This window comes from Lagenorhynchus albirostris, chromosome 14 (genome assembly GCF_949774975.1).
Source record: "Lagenorhynchus albirostris chromosome 14, mLagAlb1.1, whole genome shotgun sequence".
NCBI classification, from domain to species: Eukaryota; Metazoa; Chordata; class Mammalia; order Artiodactyla; family Delphinidae; genus Lagenorhynchus; species Lagenorhynchus albirostris.
Window position 1 is genome coordinate 54370364 of NC_083108.1, and position 23576 is coordinate 54393939.

The 23576-nt window shown below is 40.5% G+C and overlaps 1 protein-coding gene across 12 annotated transcripts in view; it reads right to left on the reverse strand.

Moving 5' to 3' along the window:
* Positions 1-23576, reverse strand: part of DLGAP1 (DLG associated protein 1) — a 320739-nt gene that overhangs the window by 152813 nt on the left and 144350 nt on the right. For all 12 annotated transcript variants that reach the window (XM_060120890.1, XM_060120889.1, XM_060120900.1 and 9 more), the window contains 2 exons: positions 21589-21766; positions 9184-9424 (listed from right to left, as the gene is read on the reverse strand). In XM_060120890.1, the coding sequence (XP_059976873.1) occupies positions 9184-9424; positions 21589-21766 (419 nt within the window). The remainder of the gene's footprint in view (positions 1-9183; positions 9425-21588; positions 21767-23576) is intronic.

Consider the following 23576-nt stretch of genomic DNA (forward strand, 5'->3'; position numbering starts at 1 on the left):
GAGGTATCAGAAAGAGAAAAAAGCGAACTTTTAGGTTCTGTGTTGTCAGGTCATTAATTTTTTTGAGAAATTTCCCATATTCACATGAAAGAAGTCTGATTTTCTAATTTGTGTTTTCTGATTGACCTTGGTAACTGGGTTGTGAATGCTGAACCCAGCTAAGAGACCAGCCAGATCAGGATTAAATTATCATAGTATTTTTTTACTTAGTGCAAGGTAGAGACCTCTGATGATTTCATCAGCCACAACACAGACTTTACCACCTGCTTACTTTACACGTGAATTGGTAAAAATTCTTTTTTCCATTCAGTGCTGTCTGACAGCACTATAACTAGATCAAGGGTTGGATATTTGATCTTTTAAATCCACCTTCATGTCAAAATGACCAAGTATAATATGAAATTTTAAACCCAAAGAGTATTTTCTTCTCTGAGGCTTTTTAAAAAATTCATTGTCATTTCTCTTTCTTTTTTCATCTTTAATTTCACTTTAAACAGATATTCCAGGGTTAGACAAACCAGCATGAAAAACCGTGTCACTAATATGTGATCAAAACAGTTTCTTTTAAAGAGGGATTTTCAGAAATTTTAATGGAAAACACAGGTTTCAAACATGGCAGGAACTAAATGAATATTTGTGGGAAGAAAAATGAAAGAAAAGAGTTCCTGGGCCTCTCATTCTGTAGACAGATTTGTAATAAATTAGTTCAGGGTATACTATACTTTACTAAGCATTTATTGATGAGTAAAGAGAATTTAAGAGCCCGTTCTGTCACTTACTAGCTTGGTCCAGCTGTTTAAACTCGCTAAGCCTTAATATTTTTTCCTGCATGATGAAAACGATGATATCATATCCCATACATGTCATAGAGTATTTGTGCGGATTACACAAGATAATCTATGCAACTGGTTCATAATGCTTGTCAAGGTGTACGTGCTCCAAGATTAGCCATTATCATTATTATGAAACTAAGTGAGATTGAGAGATTAAAATTAAAGTCAAGGTAGAGGCGTTCTGATGTGTAATTTACACAGTGCTTCCTTATCAATGATCTCATTTGAACCTCACAACAACGCTAAAGGCCGGAAGACCCTGGGGCCCCATCACTATTGGCCCTGTGACAACCTCTCCGATGCGCAAAGGCAGATTTGGGGCTGTCTACGGTGCACGATACCTCTAGGCTTGGCACTTTGGTCCTGAGAGGCGATTTTTTTTTTAACATTTTTATTGGAGTATAATTGCTTTACAATGGTGTGTTTCTGCTTTATAACAAAGTGAATCAGTTATATGAGAGGGATTTTTTTAAAAAATTATTTTATTGAACTATAGTTGATTTAACAATGTTAATTTCTGCTGTACAGCAAAGTGATTCATATATATATATATATATATATATTCTTTTCCATTATGGTTTATTACAGGGTATTGAATAGAGTTCCCTGTGCTCTGCAGTAGGACCTTGTTGTTCATCCACTCCATATACAATGGTTTGCATCTGCTAATCCCAAACTCCCAATTCATCCTTCCCCCGACCCCCTCTGGCCCCCTTGGCAACCACAAGACTGTTCTCTACGTCTGTGAGTCTGTTTCTGTTTCTTATGTAAGTTCATTTGTGTCATATTTTAGATTCCACATATAAGTGATATCATATGGTATTTGTCTTTCTTGGTCTGACTTACGTCGCTTAGTATGATAACCTCTAACTCATTCCATGTTGCTGCAAATGGCATTATTTCATTCTTTATTTATGGCTGAGTAGTATTCCATTGTATATATATATATACTATGTCTTTTTTATCCATTCATCTGTCTATGGACATTTAGGTTGTTTCCATGTCTTGGCTATTGTGAATAGTGCCGCTATGAACATAGGGGTGCATGCGTCTTTTTAAATTATAGCTTTGTCTGGGTGTATGCCCAGGAGTGGGATTGCTGGATCATGTGGCAACTCTATTTTTAGTTTTTTGAGGAACCTCCATACTGTTCTTCATAGTGGCTACACCAGTTTACCTTCCCACCAACAGTGTCAGAGGGTTTCCTTTTCTCCACACCCCCGAGAGGTGATTTATATGCAGCAAAACCACTGGAGGAGATGAAAGCAGAAGACACTCTAAAGACCCTCTGTCTTCCTCAGTGTCGACAGGACTTTTGCATTTTATGACTTCATAATATTTCTACTTAGAGTGCAGAAGAATGTCACCTTAAGGGCCCCAAAGAAGAAAGGTTATAACCAAAATTCTTCCAAAAGTCATCACTGTCAGTTTTCTCAGATATAAAAAACAGAGCAGTTGCCTCACAAGAGGCATAAGTTGTACTACAAATCTTGCCTTTTTTTTTTTTTTTTGGGTCTAGGCCTTCTAAGATGGGAGGAAGTGGACATCTCCACAATTCTACTTGGATGTTTGGAGAAATTCAAGGAAGGGAGCCTCATAAGCAGAGGGACAAGGAACCAGTCCAGGCAAGATCTGAAATTTATTACTTGTTCTTATCTTGAATAGAAAAGAAAGGCTCTTTGTTTAAAAAAATTGCTGTCTGTCCTTTGGACTTCTGAACTTCTCCCTCATTGCTTTATAAAAACAACCTGTTAATTAACTTTGCGCCTGTTAGAAAGAAGTGAGCTTCCTCTGAACTCTAAGGATTCTCCGTGAATTTGTAGAGCTGAGGCTCGAACAAGCAAAGGGCTATGGCTCACCTGGGGTTTTATTCTGACTTTGCCTCCAGCTAGAAGCCCGCCACTTTGGGCCTTAGTTTTCCTACCTTAAAATGGGTTTGTGGATTAGATCAGGGGTGGCAGCCTCTTTCGGTAAAGGGCCAGAGCATAAACATCTTTGGCTTTCTGTACCATACGGTCTCTGGAGCAACAGTCTCTGGAGCAACACGCAGACAATGTGTCAGCAAATGGATGTGATTTTGTGCCCATAAAATTTTTTTTACAAAAATAGGTAGCAGGTTAGATTTGGCCCATAGACTGTAGTTTCAGACCCCTGGACTGGATGATATAGAAGTTTCTATTGCTAATATTTTATCATTCAACTTATTTTAACAGCAACGCTATTTCCCTGGGAAAGTCACCTTGATTATCCAAACTTTTTAATTATTTATTTATTTATTTTTGGCTGCATTGGGTCTTAGCTGAGGCACGTGGGCTTCTCTCTAGTTGTGGTGCGAGGGCTCAGTAGTTGTGGCACGTGGGCTTTGTTGCCTGATCTTAGTTCCCTGATCAGGGATCGAACCAACGTCCCCTGCATTGGAAGGCGGATTCTTTACCACTAGACCACCAGGGAAGTCCCCAAACAGTTGTTGAGTATGGAGTTTGTGAGGTACTTAAGTATTTTTTTTTTTTTTTTGCTAATTACTGCAGCATTATTCATAATAGCCAAGATATGGAAACAACATAAGTGTGCATGGAGGGATGGATGGATGAAGATGTGGTATATAGATACACAATGGAAACCACAAAAGGAGGAAACCCTGCCATTTGTGACAACATGGGTGGACCTTGAGGGCATTATGTTAAGTGAAATAAGTCAGAGAAAGAGAAATACTGCATAATCTCACTTATATGTGGAATCTCAAAAAGCTGCACTCTTAGAAACAGAGAGTAGAGTGGTGTTTACTAGGGGCGGGAGGATGGGGCAAAGGGGAAGACAGTGGTCAAAAGAACAGACTTCCATTTAGAAGATGAATAAGTTCTGGAGATCGAATGCACAGAACCGTGATCATAGTCACCAGTACTGTATTACATTCAAAGTCGCTGAGAGACTAGGTCTTAAATGTTCTCACCACAGAAAAGAGGCGATAATTATGTGCTGTGATGGAGGTGTTAGCTAACACTGTGGTGCTAATCATATGAATGAATCAGATCAACTCATTCTACAACTTAAACTTACACAGTGTGGTATCTGTCCAGTTTTAGCATCCGGGTGATGATGACCTCATAGAATGAGCTTGGGGGTGTTCCTTCCTCTGCAGTTTTCTGGAATAGTTTCAGAAGGATAGGTGTCAACTCCTCTGTAAATGTTTGATAGAATTCGCCTGTGAATCCCTCTGGTCCTGGACTTTTGTTTGTTGGGAGTTTTTAAATCACAGTTACTTAAACTTACACAATGTAATATGTCAATTACATCGGAGTAAAACAAGTATTTTTCTGCATCTCCTCTTACCTTTTTTTCCTCCATTATTGAATGCCTAGCATGTGTTATAAATGTAAATTACTACCTTAATGTTATTCTGCTTAAGATCTTGTGTGTTTAGGGTTTGTTGCTGTTGCTGGGGGTTGGTGGGGGGGAAGCAGGCTGTATGGGATTGGAGTGTAGGATGCTGGGAGGTAGGTTTGGTGTGGTCTTCTAGATGGGATGGCTGCCTGGGTGTGATGACCCAAACCTGTGAGAACTCCTGGGACGTTAGCCCCGACCTCAGGTGCTCTAAAAGGTAACTGCTTCTGTATCTGGAGCTGGGAAAGTGTGTGAGGTTAAGATTATGGAAGAGCGTGTCTCTATTTAAAGAAAAATGTGATCTCTCTTGTTAGAAAAATCAAACTGGAAAACATGCTGTGATCACCATGGCCCCCAGCCACACTCAAGAGGGCAAAGTGTGTTGACTCCCTGCTGGAGGGCCCTGGCTGCTCGCCAGGGTGACGCTCTGTCCTGGGCCCTCGCTGCCCTTCCTGGGGACTCCGTCAAGAACAGGAGACCAGTTCAACCCCATCCATTTCTAAGAGCTTCCCCTAATAAAAGAATATAGCACACAGGCCAAACTCGAGGAGCAACAGGGAGGCATATACTTATTCTTTATAAGTATTATATTATTGCTACATAAAGCTTCCCTCAAAAACTTGTAGTTTCAAAGTGAAAACTTCTTAAAAGACCAGAGAAGACCATATACCATGACAGTCTGCCTGTTTCTGTCAAAGAGTATTATTTTAATTCAAATATCATATTGGCTTTTAAAATCATGAAAAGCAATACGTGCTTATTTAAAAAATCTCCCTCTGTCCATACCCACTGACCCTCCTGCCTACTACTTGCTGGGTAACAACTACAAGCGATGCCTTTTGTCTCTGCTGACCACGTGTGTGTCTGTGTATCTGTATGAGTAGTTCCACTGATGATGATACACTATTTTTGCTTATCCAGGCCCCTGATGTCACCACATTGAAGTCTAGCTGCAATGTGGTAATGCCTTTGATAGATCCCGGATCTTAGTGTAGGAAGTAAAAAAGAAACCTCATCCTTAAACGCGTACAATTGCATTTGCATATTCCACAAGGAGGCCAGTCGAATCCAACACTCTGAAGTGGAGGTCTGGGTCTGTTTCTAGCACCAAGTTCTACTTTCACCTAAAATATTCAGACGATTGAGGTAAGGGTGCTTGTTTTCCCACAGTCATAAGGCTAACTGACCTCTTAAAATTTTTACTTTCCTACAGTAGCTCTAATCCTCACCAAATAGTCCCAGGTGCAATGATTATATAAAAACTTGTTGAATCTATTAGATGGAGAGATTATCTGCGCGCTTGAAGCAGATGATATACTGAGATAACACAGGACTGGATCATAGTTAGATAAACCGAAAAGTCCATAAACCAAAAGAAGCATAACTATAAATCACTCCCTAACTCAGCTCCTAGTTGGTCCCCAAGGCTCCGTTAATCCTTGATCATTTTACTAGGGGCTCCTTAGGGCCATTTAGAGCCAAGCCCATCTTCCTGATTCTCCCACGTGGCAGCAGACACTATTGTGGACCTTTGTCGGTGGTGTCATTTTGCTCATATAAAGAATGGACAAGGCTGGAGGAGAAAAGCTTCATAGTCTATTTTGTTGAAAATTTGAACAATTCAAAATGGGCTGACACAAAAATCAAAGACTCAGAATGCGTACTGTCCTGGGGAGAAAAGGTATAGCTATTAACTGCATTTTACAAAAATGAAGCATTGTTTTTTCAGGCAAAGCGAAGTTTAAGACAAATGGAATCTGTTGTAAATGTCCCAAGAATAATGAGCAAAGGAGAAATCTACCTTATGTCCCAACACGGATGTAAATTTGACCTGTGTACATGGGGAAATGGTTAAAATTAGAGCAAAGTCAGTTCCTGATGAACACAGATGAGCGCACGCTTTCAAAAATTAGTAGGTCCTATGAGCAAGTAGATTTTCTATGGAAGGAAACCAGTAGAAGAAAATATGATGGTACTGACATCACGTGACAGAGAAAGGGAAAATTGTGTGTGTGTGTGTGTGAGAGAGAGAGAGAGAAGGAAGAGGGGTAAGGAGGAAGCCCAGGAATTATGAGAGCAGTAGAACGAAGGGCACAGAATCTTATTATATCCTAAAGCGACTTTTTAAAAAGAACCAATTCATGGCATAGAGAAATTGTGAAAAGTGGTATTAGAATTCTAAAGGCCTTACTTAGAAACTCCTGTAATATTTAGCCCTTAAATTGTTTGCTTACTTTTCCCCGACTGTAAAAATGATAGATCATAATGTTGACTTGGATGAGGAAGGGTGAGGTCACCGGCTGCCCTGTACAAAAATCTGGTATTTTATGCTTCACCATTCCCTGTGACATCTTCTTGACCCTAAACCCCTGCGGCTGCAGCCAAGCCTGGAGCCTTCCCACCTAGACGGCTGCAGGTGGACGGGGTCCAGGACTTAGGACAAGGCACGTGGAGCCCAAGGTGGAGCAGTCGCTGTCACCTTGGTGGTGTTTTCATTTATTTCTTTTATTATTTGGCTGTTCTCCCACATAGGGCCTCTGGCTAAAGCCCCTCCAATTTAATTTACATTCTATTTTATTTTATTTTTTTGGCTGTGTTGGGTCTTCATTGCTGCACGTGGGCTTTCTCTAGTTGTGGCGAGCAGGGGCTACTCTTCGTTGCGGTGCATGGGCTTCTCGTTGCGGTGGCTTCTCTTGTCGCGGAGCATGGGCTCTAGGTGCGCGAGCTTCAGCAGTTGTGGCACGTAGACTCAGTAGTTGTGGCTCTAGGGCTCTAGAGCGCAGGCTCAGTAGTTGTGGCACACGGGCTTAGTTGCTCTGCAGCATGTGGGATCTTTCCTGACCAGGGATGGAACCCCTGTCCCCTGCATTGGCAGGCAGATTCTTAAGCACTGTGCCACCAGGGAAGTCCCTTAATTTACATTCTAAATGGAAGATCACAGGACGCCCTCCCAGGCCTTGCTCACTTCCTTCTCTGATAGGCTTGTCAGATTTAGCAAACACTGCAGACACTACAGGTAATTCTGTCGTATAAGTAGGTCCCATGCAATATTTGGGATATACTTACACTACAGAAGTATTCACTATTGATCTGAAATTCCGATGTAACTGGCAACCTGGATTTTACCTGGATTTTTATTGTTTGGACTCTGCAAACCCCCAGAGCAGCTGGGAAGGGTCTTAGGAAGGTCAGAATAGCGCATTTGGGGTGAAAAGCACGGTACAAAGAGTAAGTAAGTTGTCTCTTAAAGGACGAAACACAAATGCCTCTTAGTTGATCTGAAAACAGCCATTCTGGAGTCCTTGTCACTTTACCCCCAACACTGCTCCCTGCAGGGGTGGTGGAGGTGGAGGTGAGCCAGTAGCCCTTTTCCTTCCCTCGGCCCTTCTGGGCAAGGATCTGCATTTTGCATGTTTAAGGAGTAACTACAGCACAGAAGAGTAGCTGGCGGGTGATGAGGCCGCTATACAGAGAACGGACCAGACATGGAAGAGCACTGGGGGGGAGTTGGAAGTAGGGTCAGGGAAACAAGGAAACACCAAAGACACAGTGAGGAAGCTAGAGGCGCAGGCAGACCTTCAAGCCACACTTAGTGCACAAATGTAAACACACATAAATATGCCCATGAATGAATTAAAAAATGTGTTCATTTTCTGAATCAACCTTATTTAACTTATTAACCTCGTCTGGGCTGTTCCTGTGAAATTTCCTAGTGTGCAGGAATGCACACCCCCCATCTCTGGTGGGAGACAGCCAGCCAGGGCCAGAGCTGCTGGGCTCTGGAGGGGCTGCTGAGCCAGGGTAACGTCTAGAAGCATCTTTCCCCTAATCCTGAGATCCCAATTTGCATTGGTCCAGAAGGAATGCCTATTGTTTCACCTCTAACGGTTATTTGCAAATTCTATCTCAACCCCGTCTCTCTAGTTAGTAGGATTTTAATTCAGGTTTAAGAACCTATTAATTCTCAAGCCTGCAAAAGTTCTAGGCTGAATGATAATTACATTTGAGGCACCTAGAACAAAAACTGAATAATACAATAGTCTAGCACAGACTCCTCCTTCTAATTAATTTATCATTATTTATCTTGACTCTTGGTTTGATGATCTTTTTGTAGCATTAGTCTTTATTGGAGTAATGCGGAATTCCATCAAAGTTAAGACTAGTTAACTATGGAGGGGATTTTCTTCTTGGACCCAGATGTTATTAAAAAAAAGCACCCCAAAACCCGTAAAACACACGTACACTGTCACACACAATCCGTGGCTATGTTCCTAGGTAGGTCCAGTGTCATGGTAACCAGTTAAGCTCTTCTGTGCCTCTCTGACTAAAATCAGATCAAAAGACAGTGTAGCAGCATAAACCTGAACTCAGTTTAGAGGGAAAAGGAGGCTCTGTATGCGTATAGTTAGGAGGTTTTAAAATGGTGAAATAAATCTGCCTACTGTTATAAGGAAAGAAAACTCATAAAGTGTGCATCATCCGTTTCTTATTTTCTCACAGTGGTACTTCAGGTCTTTTGGGAGAGTCATTTTGTGGATCTCTTGGAATTTAAAAAGCTTTCCAACTCTGTGACGCTCAACAGTCAGGGCGTCTGATTCCTGGCGGGGTCACACCCCTAAAAGGCGGGGCCTGATGACGGAGAGTAGGAGTTGGGTGGGATGAGTGTGCTGGTCCTAGGATGTTGTGTGGGTGTTTTGGGAAGATCTTCCCCCTGTGCCATCCCTCTTGGTCCCACAGTTGCAGTCTCCTCTGTTGATACCAGAGATGGAGATGGAGGAAGAAGGGGGTGCGTGGATGTGGCCGGAGGAGGCTGAGGATAGAGGCGGGCAGGGAAGCAGACGCGCTGCCTCGAGGGCTGTGGGTGGGGTTTCGTGAAGGGTGACCGTGTGATAACAGCGAGGGGACCACGTGCAGTGTCTGGGGGCAGTCGTGCCGCCCCCCGGGCGCGGGGCCAGCTCTGCCCACTCACCCGTGCTGCTCTGGATGGTCCTCACGGTGGTGGTGGTACGCGGCGGGGAGGAAGACCTCAGCGACACGCACTCGTCGTCCTGCGAGCAGCCCTTCTCGATGGCGCGCACGTAGCTGTGGCTCCGCATGCGGAAGCAGCCGGGCATCGGCAGGTCCAGGGCCTCCACTGCCTGTGACTCCAGCTCGCTGAACACCGACTCGCACACCGACTCGAACTGCCCGTTCACCTCCATCTCGCTCACCTGCGGGCGAGACGGGGACCGTAACACCGCGCTGCTCCGGGGGAGAAGCCACCTCGCCCTCGGAGCATCTCCAAACTGCATCCCCCAGAAGAACGTCCCGTGCGCTTACAGTAAACTCCAGCGCATTGTATTTCCTCTACCTGACAGACTATAGTAGAATGGTATCTAGTTTATGATCCCAAATAGTCAATTAAATTCTAAAGAAAGAGAACTTTGTTTTTAGAATGCAGGGAAGCGTGGTGTAGGGAAATCTTCCATCAGGGCACGCCAAGGTGCTAATTCTTTCTTATTTATAAATGCAAACCTAGGGGCCAATTTTATAGGCCTACGGTCAGAGTTCGTATATTTCAATGGGGCTGTAATTTTAGCACAAACGTTTCAGAAACTAGTATTTTTATTGTGCCTTTGGAAGTGACTAGCTCGTCAAATAATTTGCATCGACTGAAACTTAATTTACTGCAAAGTATAAAAACAGGCCCTGTATTTTCTGGCAAGATACCCACATCATGCACAAAAATAGACCAAACCCAGATGTGAAAATCTTGAAAGGCACTACTGAGATTTTCAAACTATCTACATACTATTTAAAGAAGGTGTCACTCTTCTCTATAAAAGCTGATATGGTCCACAAATTGTTTATAAATGTGTTTTAAAGTGCTTCCAAATGAGGTCTTCCCTTTTCGAAGCATCAGTTTTTATTATTATATTCCCCTGTACATAATTTACATTGGATTTGAGCACCACCTTAAAAAAAAAAAAAAAAGCCAGACCAGGTGCTTCTGTCAATTTACCACTTTGCAGCTGATGGGATAGAGGTGTGGCAGCATTCTTCAAAGTTCTGCTACCTTCCAGAACTTCGTATGTCAAATTTCCTTAATATCAAATTCATGAGTAATTGAAAATTTAACAGATTAAACTATAATTAAGCTTAGAGCGTATACTGAAAAGGATGGCAATTTTGTGTCATAGGAAGATGCAATCCAATAGTGGCTAATTTCTTTAAACTTCAATTACCTTAAGGCATATCAACTGGAAAAGAGACATACATTTCTTAATAATAATTCTTTACAGTTTAAAGTAGTATTTTCATATACTTTATCTAATTTGATATAAAATCCCTGCACATTTTCAAGGCTAATAATTATAGATGTCCATATTTTAAAATTATGTATATAATATATACTTGTTTTTAGGAGATAGTTGGAGGTGCATTTAGAGGTAAAGGGACATGATGTTTGCAACTAATTGTCAAATAGAGTGAGCAAATGAGGCAAAATTTTAATAATCAATGAGTATGAATCTGGGTCAGTGATGTACAGGAGGTCTTTGTATTTCACGTGTGACTCTTTTGTCAGTTTGGAATGATTTCAAAGTAAAAAGTAAAACAAGCTATATATATATTTATTATTATTAATAGATTTTCCCCTATTAATCAAACATCACAAAGAAATAGTAAAGTATCTATCCCTATCAAGGTAACAGCAATTACACCTGGATGATTACCTTTCAGAGGGTATTAGTGCCCCCTACCCTATTTTTCATAAATAATGAATCATAAAGTAAATATATTGAATAATTCTGCAACCTGTTTTTTTCCACTTAAACTTCTATTTTATACTTATATTCTTAATAGGATTCTCCTTTATTCTCTTTTTTTAAAAAATAAATTTATTTATATATTTATTTTTGGCTGTGTTGGGTCTGCGTTGCTGTGCGCAGCCTTTCTTTAGTTGCGTTGAGCGGGGGCTACTCTTCATTGGGGTGCACGGGCTTCTTATTGCAGTGGCTTCTTTGGTTGAGTGTGGGCTCTAGGCGCACGGGCTTCAGTAGTTGTGTCTCGCGGGCTCTAGAGCGCAGGCTCAGTAGTTGTGGTGCACGGGCTTAGTTGCTCCGCGGCAAGTGGGATCTTCCCCGAACAGGGCTTGAACCTGTGTCCCCTGCATTGTCAGGCGGATTCTTAACCACTGCGCCACCAGAGAAGCCCCTTCATTCTCTTAACTTTTTGTTTTTATTATATACAGATACAGAAAACCATGCAAAATAAATGCATAGCTTGTGAATTATAATAAAGCCAACACCCTTGTACCTAGTACTCAGATCAAGGAACAGAATTTTCTCAGGCACCTAGAAGCCCTTCCATAGACCCCATCCTACCCACAGCCCCCACCCTCCCTCCAAAAGTAATTACTACTCTGAGTTTTATTGCAAGCACTGCTTTGCATTTATGTTTTTTTTACCTAAGTGTGCATCCCTAGACTCTACAGTTCAGTCTTACCCATTTTTAAAATTTATATCTTTTAATTCACTTTTAATATTCAGGCCTCCCTCCACCCATTTTTAACAAATATTACAATGTATCTATTGAAGCACCTGGGGCGTTTGACCTGGACAGTTTCCCAGAGTCTGGATTTGCTGATTTCCTGCACACGGAAGCTTTAGCATGTTCCACTGTCCTTTGTGTTTCCTGAAATTTGAAAGTTGGATCCAGAGGCTTGATCAGACTCAGGTTCAATCTCTTTGGCAAGACTAGAGGGCATGTGTCATGGGCTGTCTCATCAGGAAGCACATTATGTCTGGTTATCTCTCTTTTTATGCTGTTGGGAGTCATTGATGCTCAGTGCCTAGATCCATTAGTTCATGGGGGGTTGCAAAATGGTGATATTCTTGGTTCTACCAACTTTTACCGTCACTAGTTGGAATTTTTTTAAAATAAAGAAATGCTTCCTCTCATTTGGTTAGTAGGTTCAGTTCACACAGTAACAGCAGATGTTTGATCTTTTCCCTTTTATTTACTAGTTAAAAAATATATTTATTTATTTGGCCGCGTCAGGTCTTAGTTGCAGTGTGGGTTCTATGTTGCGGTGTGTGGGCTCTCTAGTTGTCCTGCAGCATATGGGATCTTAGTTTCCCGATCAGGGATCGAACCTGCATCCCCTGCATTGGAAGGCAGATTCTTAACCACTGGACAACCAGGGAAGTCCCTATTTACTAATTTTTAAGATAATAAATTTGTTCTCTTGTATCTACTAAACATGACCAATTAATTTTTAAAAGTGTCAAAATGGACTCATAGATTTAAAAGTATTTGACGGTTTTAAATCCACTTCTATTTTCATTCTTACTTAACTCATCTGTCCCATCTGTGGCCAGTGGGAACCTCTTAGGTTGGCTCCTGGGTCCTTTTGACATGAGACCAGTGGTCTTTGATAACTTCCTTTGTATCTGGTATGACAAGTTATTCAAAACTTATCTTGCATCTTTCCTGCCCAGTCCTGAAATTAGTATTTTTCCACGAAGTCTTTTTTCTTTTAGTGGTAAATTGTATCACAAGAACACAGTTTGGGTACCAGGAAGCTTCACTGTCATTGCTACAGGGTTGGTCATTCTTCCTAGGCCTTTCAGTGGACAGAAAACTAGGTTATGAATACATCGAATTCAAATTCACACTGCAGTGTTTTTATGTAACTTCTTCTATGTTATATTTATACGTATACCTTTATCGCATATTAAAAATCCTTGTTTTCAAGGACACAGAAGATGATGGAATTGGGATATACTACAATGATTCATTTGCTTTCTTCCACAATACGTACGCAACAGCCTCAGAGTAGCATACTAATACCACCTGCCCAACCATTACTGAAAACAGTTCACAATTCTTTTTTTTTTTTTGCATCTGCTGTCTCTATTATTCCCTCATTTAAAAATAGTTGTGCTAGATTGACATTATCAGAGCATATAACTTACACGTTCTCTCCCACTGTAGCTCTCACTAGTCTTAGTTTTACAAATAACTATATATTTAATGCTTGCCACTACATTTTTCATATAAAAAGATGATTCTTCATCCAACTTAGACACAAATATAGGTCAAATAGTTCTAGATGGCTTATGAAGACAAAGAGCAGACCCCTGGCCCACCCAGCCCACCCCCAATTCTCCCTCCCCAGAGGCAACCATTTTCAATTCTTCCAGTTGGATTTTATGGTGTTTGCATCCATATTGCAGAACACATGCTTATGTGAATCTCTTGATATGTTCATAGACCTCTTGGTTTCCTTCCTGCCCTTGAAGCGTCCCTCTTGGAGCCTCCTGTCCTACTGCAGTCTATGGCTGCCAAGCCCACTGCCGTCCTGGGATCTCCCTTCCCCATCATCCCAGGGGTGCCCTTTATTATCTAGCCTGTGGTGGAGCCCCTGTTCCCTCTTCCTAATTTTATTCCCTCCTTTTGGTGGAGCACATCTTCCAGTGCTTTCCTGGGAAGGCACCACCTCACATTGATGGAAATGTCTGTACCCCACCTCCACTGTTAAGGGAGAGCATGCTTGCATTTAGAATTCTAGCTGTATCCCTTTTTCCTTCAGATGTTTCCAGGCTTTGCTCCTGTCTCTTAGCCTCCATGTGTGCTATGATTGAGCAAGTGGATGCCTTTCTCATTCCTGAGCCTTTCCATGTGAGCTGGTTTGCCCCATCCCTTTTAGGTACTAAATGATCTAATGTTTCACCATGGCATTCTCTGTGTGGATCTTTCTCCATCCATTTTGCTGGGTACTGTGTGGGCCCTCTCAACCTGCAGATTCATGTCTTTCAGTTCTGGGACCATTATTTCATTAGTAATTGCCTTCCTTCTGTTTTCTCTTTTCTTTCTGAAACTCCTAGTGTTCATTGTTGGAATCCAAGAACAAGAAACATGAAGAAAAATACAGTGATACATCATAATTTCCAAAACCAAACTGGAGGACTTATACTTCCTGATCTCAAAACTAACTACAAAGCTACAATAATCAAAACAGTTTGGCACTGACATAGGACAGACATACAGACCAATGGAACAGAATGGAGAGTCCAGAAGTAAAGTCACGCATCTATTTGCCACTAGTTCTTACATTTGGTCTTTTGGGTTGTCTAAAGCTCACTGTCTGGTAGATGACTCAGGATGGGCTCATGGAAACAGTATTCCCTGCATTCATCCTTGCTTTTAATAGTGTGCCCATGCTTTTTATAGTTGAAAGTCAGTTTTTTTGGATATAAAATCTTTGGTTCCCATTTTCCCCCTTGGCTACAATAACATATTACTCAATTTTATTTTGGCATAAACTACTGTTATTATAGAGTCTGATGATAATTTTTGTTCTTAAGTCACTTGCTTTTTTTGTCTAGAAGTCCAAAGGGGGGGTTGGTGTTTTTTTTTTTTTTAATTCTTCAAAATCCTGTAATTTTACTAGACTATGTCTTGGTATTTATTGTTTTGGGTCAGTTTCTCAGGTACATGGTATATTCTTTTGAATCTTTTTATTTCAGGGATGTTTTCTTTAATGTTTTATTATTTGTTCTGGTCCTTTGATTTGATTATCTTCTTCAGAGACTTCTATTATCTCTATGATCAATCTTTGCCTATCTTCCATATTTATCAATTTCTCTTGAATCCTTTTTAACTCTTCTTTTTTTTTCTTGATTTAAAAACTCTTCCTCCTTTTCAGGTTCTATTTTTCTCAGTGTATAAAATGTCTCACTCACTTGCTCCTCTATTCCCTCAGTCTAATCTTCATTTCTGAAATGATTTTTCTTTTACTTCTAATTCTTTCCTGAGTTCTGTGGCATCATTTTTAAGTTTTTGAAAATTCAGATATATCTTTTCCTCCCATGTCTTATGTTATTTTCTTAATGTTTTTTAGCTTATTTTGAAAGAGTGTGTTACAGTTTTGATCTATTTTGTGGGTGTGTCTTTCTGTCCTGCTTTCATTTCTGTAGGAATGTTATTCTGCTCCTTATTCTCTTTTCTTTATTATAGTGACTTTGTGATTTAAAGTGGATATTTTTTCCTCATTTCTCAGTAAAATTAGTTTTTCTGACCTTGAGAGGGTGATACATTCAGGATTTTCCCCCTGAATTTTCCACAGGGCTTCCTCTTCTATTGTTTTAGCATCATGTTGCTTTCCAAGATTTCCTGATTCTCTTGTTCCTTCCCCCAACTTTTACCTGAACCTTCTCTTTTCTTCTTTGCTATTATCTCTATCTTGCTTGTATTTGATTCTATTCCCAGCTGTTTCTTCTGAGAACTGGGCCCTCTTCTTGAAGGAAAAACTGGTTGGTTGGTTTCCAGTGTATACATAGGCTCAGATTTTCCCAACCTCTCCTGATGTTACTGCAGGCCCCTTGAATTTACCTGCTCTTAGAGAAGGCAAATCCTTCCCAGTTTCAGCTGCTATTCTCAAATACATACCCCACCCCTCCAAACTACCTGCTGCTGGTTTCCTTCTGCTTTACTCGCATCCATCAAGAAAGTCCTTGTTTTCCTCTGTGTTCTCCAGCACAGATGTGGATGCAACACAGGCTTATGGCTACTGGTGGTTTGTTCCTATCTACTTACATTTTGGGTTCACGGAATATCTTGTCGTCTGATTTTGTTGTAAATGTTGTCCATGTATTTTTAGTTTTTCTATCTAGTTGCTCTGTCTGCTTTTATACAGAGACTCAGAGAGATTCAGACACTAAGCCATATTGTATAGTGTGATTGGACCATAATTTATTTAACCACTCTTTGCAGATGATGATTCAAGTATGTCCTTGGAGGCCATGCTATGACCAACTTCCTTGTTTGTTTATCTTTATATTCTGGTACTTTCATTTCTGTATTATAAAGTTACACAAGTGGGATTCCCGTGCCAAAAGATTTATTTTACCTTTTGTAGATTTTACCACGTTACTTTCAAAAACAATTGTAGCAATTCATCCCCAATAGCAAGGAAGTCAGAGCTCATTTCTCAACATGGTCACCAGTACTGGGTATTAGCTGTTTTTGCTGCCTGATAGGTCAAGAGTGATGTTGTGCTATTTCAGCTTATCTTCACCAGCCTACTAGTGTATATGAACATCTTTTCCTATATTTATTGGACTTGGTACTTTTTTCCCTTTTGATTTGCTATTTCATAAGCTTTGCCCCAAATTCTTTTAGGTTGTTTATCTTTTCATACTAATTGGTAGAAACACTTTAGCCAACTGGAACATTAAGTTTTTTTCTTGATGTGTTTAAATATTCCCCCGTCAATTTTAACTTTAAGATGTCTTCTGCTACACAGAAATATTTGAATTTTAGTTAGATTAGATGTCTATCTTTTATTTTATGTTTTCTATAATTCTTATTTTATTAAAAGTTATAATTCTCACCATAATATCGTACACATATTCCCCTAATTTAAAATTTTTTGTCACTTTGTGTTAGTGCTCAGATTTTAAATTCATTTGGATTTATTTTCTATATGGAAAGAAGGAGTAGTTTAATGCTCTTTCTATGATATCATGAGCAATTAGCTTGAATTCTCTGAGCCTCATTTAAAATGCGTATAATAATACCTACCTCATAGGGATGCTTTAAGGATAAAAAAATGAAATATACAAGTGCACATTTCAAGGCACATGGTAGGCATTCGATAAATACTAGATATTGTTTTGTGAGATAGTGTAGTGGGAAGAATGAGCTAAGTTACTCTAATTCTCTAAGACTGAGTTTGATAAATTAAAAAAATGATCTTTATAGTTGCTATGAAATTAATGAGATAATATGCAAAGCTTATAGCTTATATCAGGTAAGCAATACTTGGTAACTATTATTCTCATTTTCATAATTACTACTACTGTTATTGGCATTATTATTGCCACCCATACCCCAATTCCAGCAGACATTGGAGAAACTTGCCAGTTAGGAGTCAGGACACCTGGGTTTTCTGGGTTCAGTCACTGACTATCTGGGTGCTGACAGATGCTTAATTTATTTGAGTTTCCATTTCTTTATATATATAAAGTGAAGGGATGATCTAGGTCAAAAATCACAACTAAACTGCTGGTATTACCACCGAGCACAATAACTGCCTATTACATTTGTGTTTTAAAAACGATGTGGGACTTCCCTGGTGGTGCAATGGTTAAGAGTCTGCCTGCCAATGCAGGGGACATGGGTCCGATCCCTTGTCCGGGAGTTGCCGTGAAGCAACTAAGCCCATGCGCCACAACTACTGAGCCTGCGCTCTAGAGCCCACAGACCACAACTACTGAAGTCCACGTACCCTGTGGCCCATGTGCTGCAACTACTGAGCCCACGTGCTGCAACTATTGAAGCCTGCTCTCCTAGAGCCCGTGCTCCTCAACAAGAAAAGCCACCACGATGAGAAGCCTGTGCACCGCAACGAAGAGTAGCCCCTGCTCGCTGCAACTAGAGAAAGCCCGCGCACAGCAACAAGCACCCAACATGGCCAAAAAACTATTAAAAAATAAATAAAGATAATGGAGTCCCTCTTAAGAAAAAATTAAAAAATGTTGTGGAAACTCAACACGTTACTGGACAAAATATGTCTGTGGGCTTCTAGTTTACGATTCCAGATGAAGATATTTGAGGTTTGGACTTGAAATAAATTGAGATGTAAATTAAACTAATTTGGAAATGACAGTTATTATACCAAATATATTTTAAAATGTGACTTTCTATAATTCTTTCTTCTCAAGTCTTACTTTAAAAGCCCCTGTTTTATTAGATGTATATATAGTAAAAAAATATAGAAAGGTTATAAACATGTAAAAAGGGGTTCAGTTTTTCTCTATCATCCAAGCACAGTCTGTTTTTAAGAATGTTTCATTTCTGTTAAGGTATGAATGGCAGAAACAAACAATTTAGTTATTCTAGACCAATTTCTTGGCTTATAACATTTTACTTTGATGTTTCTAGGAGCCTTTGATGAATAATATATCAATATATCAGGTTTTAAGGAGGAATAGGATATAATGTACTTAAATTCTATACTACTAGAGCTGCTGCTAAAGATCTATAAGAGAGAATATATCCGACATCACAAAAACCAACTACTTTTTGAAAAGCCTAGAGTATGTATGGTAGGATTGCTTTGAAGAAGAAACCATTCCCTTTGAATAATGACAATGTTGGGACTGCGATAGAAAGCTTGAAATTATCCTTCACGATACTCTATTACTTGAAAACTGAATATGGAACTAGAAAAATGGTGTGTCATTAGGAATCCATTTAGGATGGCTCTGCCTTCTGTATTTTACTTAAGGCGAAATGATCACGCCACTGAATTGCAGACTTGACCCACCCCTGGATCAAGGCCCACATATGCCTCTTCAGTGATTTGTTGATACTTTACTAAGTTGTCACCAGGAAGTGACACTGTCTCAAGGAAGGTCAGATCTACAGAGTAGGGACTAAAAGCAGGCAGCTGTGTAGATGCATGTCCTGATGGGGAAGTGACCTGCTCTCCTGGTTTAACCATGTAAAATTATGAAAGCAGTAAATGTGTATAAACATTTTCCAACGAAATATTCTAAACCCACCGAAGTATTCTGCAGGTATGACACCTGGGATTTGTAGACTATTTTGCAATTCTGGAAGGCTATGTGAGCATGAGCCTGTCCAGAATAAAGATAAGCTTAAAGACGTTTTAAATATTGTATTGTTTACTGTGAAAAAAGTAAGAACAAGGCAAGTCCAAATTTCACCAAATGAGGCGCCAAATATTTCCCTAAGAGTTGGGATAGTGGGTATCACTGGACAGCAGTACCTAGCACAAATAGGTATGCATACTCTTGGAGTTTACATTAATTTATTCATTCATTCATTCATTTTTGCATGCTGCTCTGTGCGGCATGGGGGATCTTAGTTCCCTGAACAGGGATTGAACCCTGGGCCCTGGCAGTGGAAGTGCAGAGTCCTAACCACTGGACTGCCAGGGAATTCCCTTTGGAGATTACTTTAAAGTAAGGAAATGTACAGTCGGCAAATCCTGGAATCCAGTATGTCAGCTTTCCCTGACTCCTGCCCTACCCTGCTTTCGGAGCCTTGCTGTGGTCCCTGCCTTTGCTTTACAAGAATTCATTTAGAGCAGGGAGCTCTATTTTGATGGTAGGGCCAAAATGAGAGCAGTGGTCCTATTTCGGGGTCTCACTCCGACAGATCAGAGATGCTTCAGTGCTTAGTCTATCACCACCACCAGCATTACCACCTTCACCATCACCACTACCACCACCATTGCCACCAACTCTACCACCACCATCATTATCACCTCACCACCATCTCCACCACTATCCTCACCACTACCACCACCAGCAGCAGCAGCAGCAGTAGTAATGCTCACCTTGATGATCACAGTGTCTTTCAAACTGGCTTCTCTGCCTCTAGCCTCTTTCTCATCCTCTCCAATCTTCCCTACATTTTTTTTGCTAGATTAATTATCCTCCACCAAAGTTCTGATCATATCTTTTGCCTGCTTAAAAGCTGAAGCTTTAATTAATCTTCAATCAGTCCCATTCCTAATGAATAAAGTCCAGTCCCCTGGGCTCTGCATGGAAGGCCATGTACAAAAAACGTCCCCAGGACAAAATTCAGAACAGACTTCCCATTGCTATAAGTATTCTGAGCTCTAACTACACTTGAGAATTCATTATTCCTTGAATAGGCTTTAGGCCAGCATTTTCAAAGTTCAGATATATACGACGTTAATAAGTACTACTTTATTAATGTATTGCTTTATTAGAATCACTTGGAATATTTGTTAAAATGCATATTCCTAGACCCTATGCCTAGAAGCTCCCTCTTTAGAATCCTGGGTACTGAACACCTTTTACTCATTCAATGTGGGATCTTGGTGACAATTTTTTGACCACAAAGAAAGTCCCATTTAACTTCTGGTTACTTATATATCTTACAATGTGTTTATAAGAACTAATATTATGAAAATATGAAGCAGTTGGCACAGTGCCTGACCCAATAAAGGTGGCTCTTATGGTTAATTCCTGCCCTACCTACCTCAGAGTGTTTTTTTTTAAATTAATTAATTAATTAATTTTTAGCTGCATTGGGTCTTTGTTGCTGCACGTGGGCTTCTCATTGTGGTGGCTTCTCTTGCTGCAGAGCATGGGCTCCAGGTGCAAGGACTTAAGTAGTGGTGGCTCGCTGGCTTCAGGAGTTGAGGCACATGGGCTCAGTAGTTGTGGCTCGCTGGCTTCAGTAGTTGTGGCATGTGGGCTCAGTAGTTGTGGCTTGTGGACTCTAGAGCACAGGTTCAGTAGTTGTGGCGTATGAGCTTAGTTGCTTCACAGCATGTGGGATCTTCCTGGACCAGCGATCGAACCTCTGTCCCCTGCATTGGCAGGAGGATTCTTAACCACTGTGCCTCCAGGGAAGCCCATACCTCAGAGTTTTTTGTTCAGGTAAACAACGTTTGTTATTTACAGCACTTTTACGTTTTTTGTATGCTCTCCTTTAGACTGTAAACTTGGGGAGCAGGAATTAGGCATTATTCACCATTGACTGGCAAAATCTGGCCCAGTGTTTTGCTCACTGCATATGAGCTGAGTTAATAGTATGGTACTTAGTTTTAAAAATTGTGATATAAATTAAAATTCAGAGCTCCTAAATATTATTTCAAAAAAATACCCTTTTTTTTTGTCCTCCCAGAGGAAGCCCTGGAGCCACCTCCTGCTCACCTGGTGGCCCCTGAAAGCTGCAGGGTCAGGCCCTCCAGGAGTCCTAGGTTCAACCCTCCCTTGGTTTGGGCAGCCTAACCCTCTCCCACATTCTCTGAGACCATCAGTGAGAGCCATCAAGAAACTTTAGCTGAATATTTCGGGTGCAACATTAAGTCACCTTTACTGAGTCTTCATCCCTAGTTCTGGGTACCAGTTCTTAGAAGTGGGCTTGTGTCTTATAACCGAGATGCAGTATTCACCTAGGATCCAGTTGGGGTTAAACAGATCGTATCTCATTTCCCGTGCCTGGGTCCCTGTCTTGATTACCTGCTTAATACTTTTATGATTTGACACTGCCTTGGTTTTGCCAATGATGTCTACCCTGTCCTTCTATCCTTCAAACATCTTTCCAACCGAAGCCTCGTCCAACAACTCCTTAATGACTACTTTGTTGGTGCCAACTGACTGCTAAGGAATTTCCAAGGACTCCCCTGATGTGCTTTATCCATCTCCTCTGCTTTTAGACTGTTGGTACCAGGAGCCCCCTGTGGCCAAACCAGGCCGCATTTAGACCTGACCTCCTGCCAGACCCATCAGCATCATGCTGGGGGGTGTCAGCCTCCTCACGTCATGCCCTCTTGTTATCCACCAACCCTGGTACAGTTCACAGATGCAGCCACAGGGCTCACCTGGCTGATGGTGCTCATGGCTCGCATGTAGCTCTCATTCCTGGAGCGGAACTTTGGTGATGTGAGCAGGCCCGCAGGGTCAAGGCTGTCTAGGCTTCGGTTGATGGAGACCTCACTGACCGCCCTCAAGTAACTGTGACTCCGGATCTGGAGTTTGGGGGAGTGCTCATTGGAGATCCTGAAAGAGAACAACGAAAAGTGTGGGTTTAGTCCTGTTCTAACACACAGGCGGTAATAAGATAGGGTAGGACTGTGATCGACGTGGCACCCTACACACAGGGGCAAATACTAGAGATGCCCTCCCATGGTTGCTAAACTCCCCCGTGGGGTCTAGGAAAGAAAACGTTTGATGGGAAATCATTGAGATCTGATGACATCAGAGAGCAATTATAATTTTTTCAGCCCAGGAAATAATTTCGTCAATCATATTGCCTTTTCCAAGGCAGCCTGGGAAGGAGAGTAGAGTTGCTACTGCCCTGCCCCGGACTTCTGCCCTGTGTAATTTGCAAGCTTTTCCTTTGTACCCAATTCTCTTCTGTGCCATCTTTCTGTTTTTGGACTTTCTAGTAACAGCAAGTGGTTATATATCTATAACTATATCAATCTTTCTATCATCTATTTATCTAATCTTGATCTCATTTAGTTGAGATATAACTTAGTGATCAAAACTTAAATTTTAGACATTAAATATGTGCGCATATCTAAATCTTGATATCCAAAGACAAATCTTTGCAATTTTATACTCTTCAGATTTTTTCCAAGATGCATTTTTTATTTTATTTTTTATGAACACATATTTCTTTATTAAGTCAATATTTTTGCAAAATGAAAAAAGCCTTAGCATACAATATCTTTATACTTAAGGTAATACATCTGTTTATTAAATGTATTCATATTTGATATATTAAATTCAGAACTATTCAACTGTATTAATAAATTCCCCAATATATTTTATTTATTTATTTATTTTTGCTATTTGACATTAGTCTTTTTTAAAAAAATTTTTATTGGAGTATAGTTGATTTATAATGTTGTGTCCCAGATGCATTTTAAAATTATAAAAGTAGAAATTGCTCCTTGCAAAAAGCCAAGCTATCCATAGTGCTCAAAGCAGAAAGTGGGTCTCCACTCTCCTTATTCCTGCTCCAGAATTCCACTCCCCTGAAAGAACTACCCAGAGCAGCTCAGTGTATGTCCTTCCTTACCCTTTCTATACACGTACAAACAATTATTTTTTTAGTAATTAAAAAAAATTTTTACTGAAATATAGTTGATTTACAATGTTATGTTAGGTTCAGGTGTACAGCAAAGTGATTCAGTTATACATATATATCTATTCTTTTTCATATTATTTTCTATTATATGTTATTACAAGATATTGACTAGAGTTCCCTGTGCTATACAATAGGTCCTTGTGGTTTATCTACTTTATGTATAGTAGTTTGTATGTTTTAATCCCAAACTCCTCATTTATCCCCCTCCCCCCTTTCCCCTTTGGTAACCACAAGTTTGTTTTCTATGTCTGTGTTTATTACTAATTTTTTTTTTTTTTTGCTGTACGCGGGCCTCTCACTGTTGTGGCTTCTCCCGTTGTGGAGCACAGGCTCCGGACGCACAGGCTCAGCGGCCATGGCTCACGGGCCCAGCCGCGCCGCGGCATGTGGGATCTTCCCGGACTGGGGCACGAACCTGTGTCCCCTGCATCAGCAGGCGGACTCTCAACCACTGCGCCACCAGGGAAGCCTTATTACTAATTTTTAAAGTTTGTTTTCACGTGGGATTCAGGGTGATTTTTCTTTCATTATTAAATTAAAAAATTTTTTGCTGTAACATTGCTTGCAATTAAAAATTAAAGTTGATAAGGAGATAGATGTAGGCCCAATATAGCTGCTGTTATTTATCATTATTCTGGAGATCCTAGCTAATGAAATTAGAAAAAATAAAAAAAGAAATACGAATATAAATATTGTGAAGAAAAGGTGAACTTT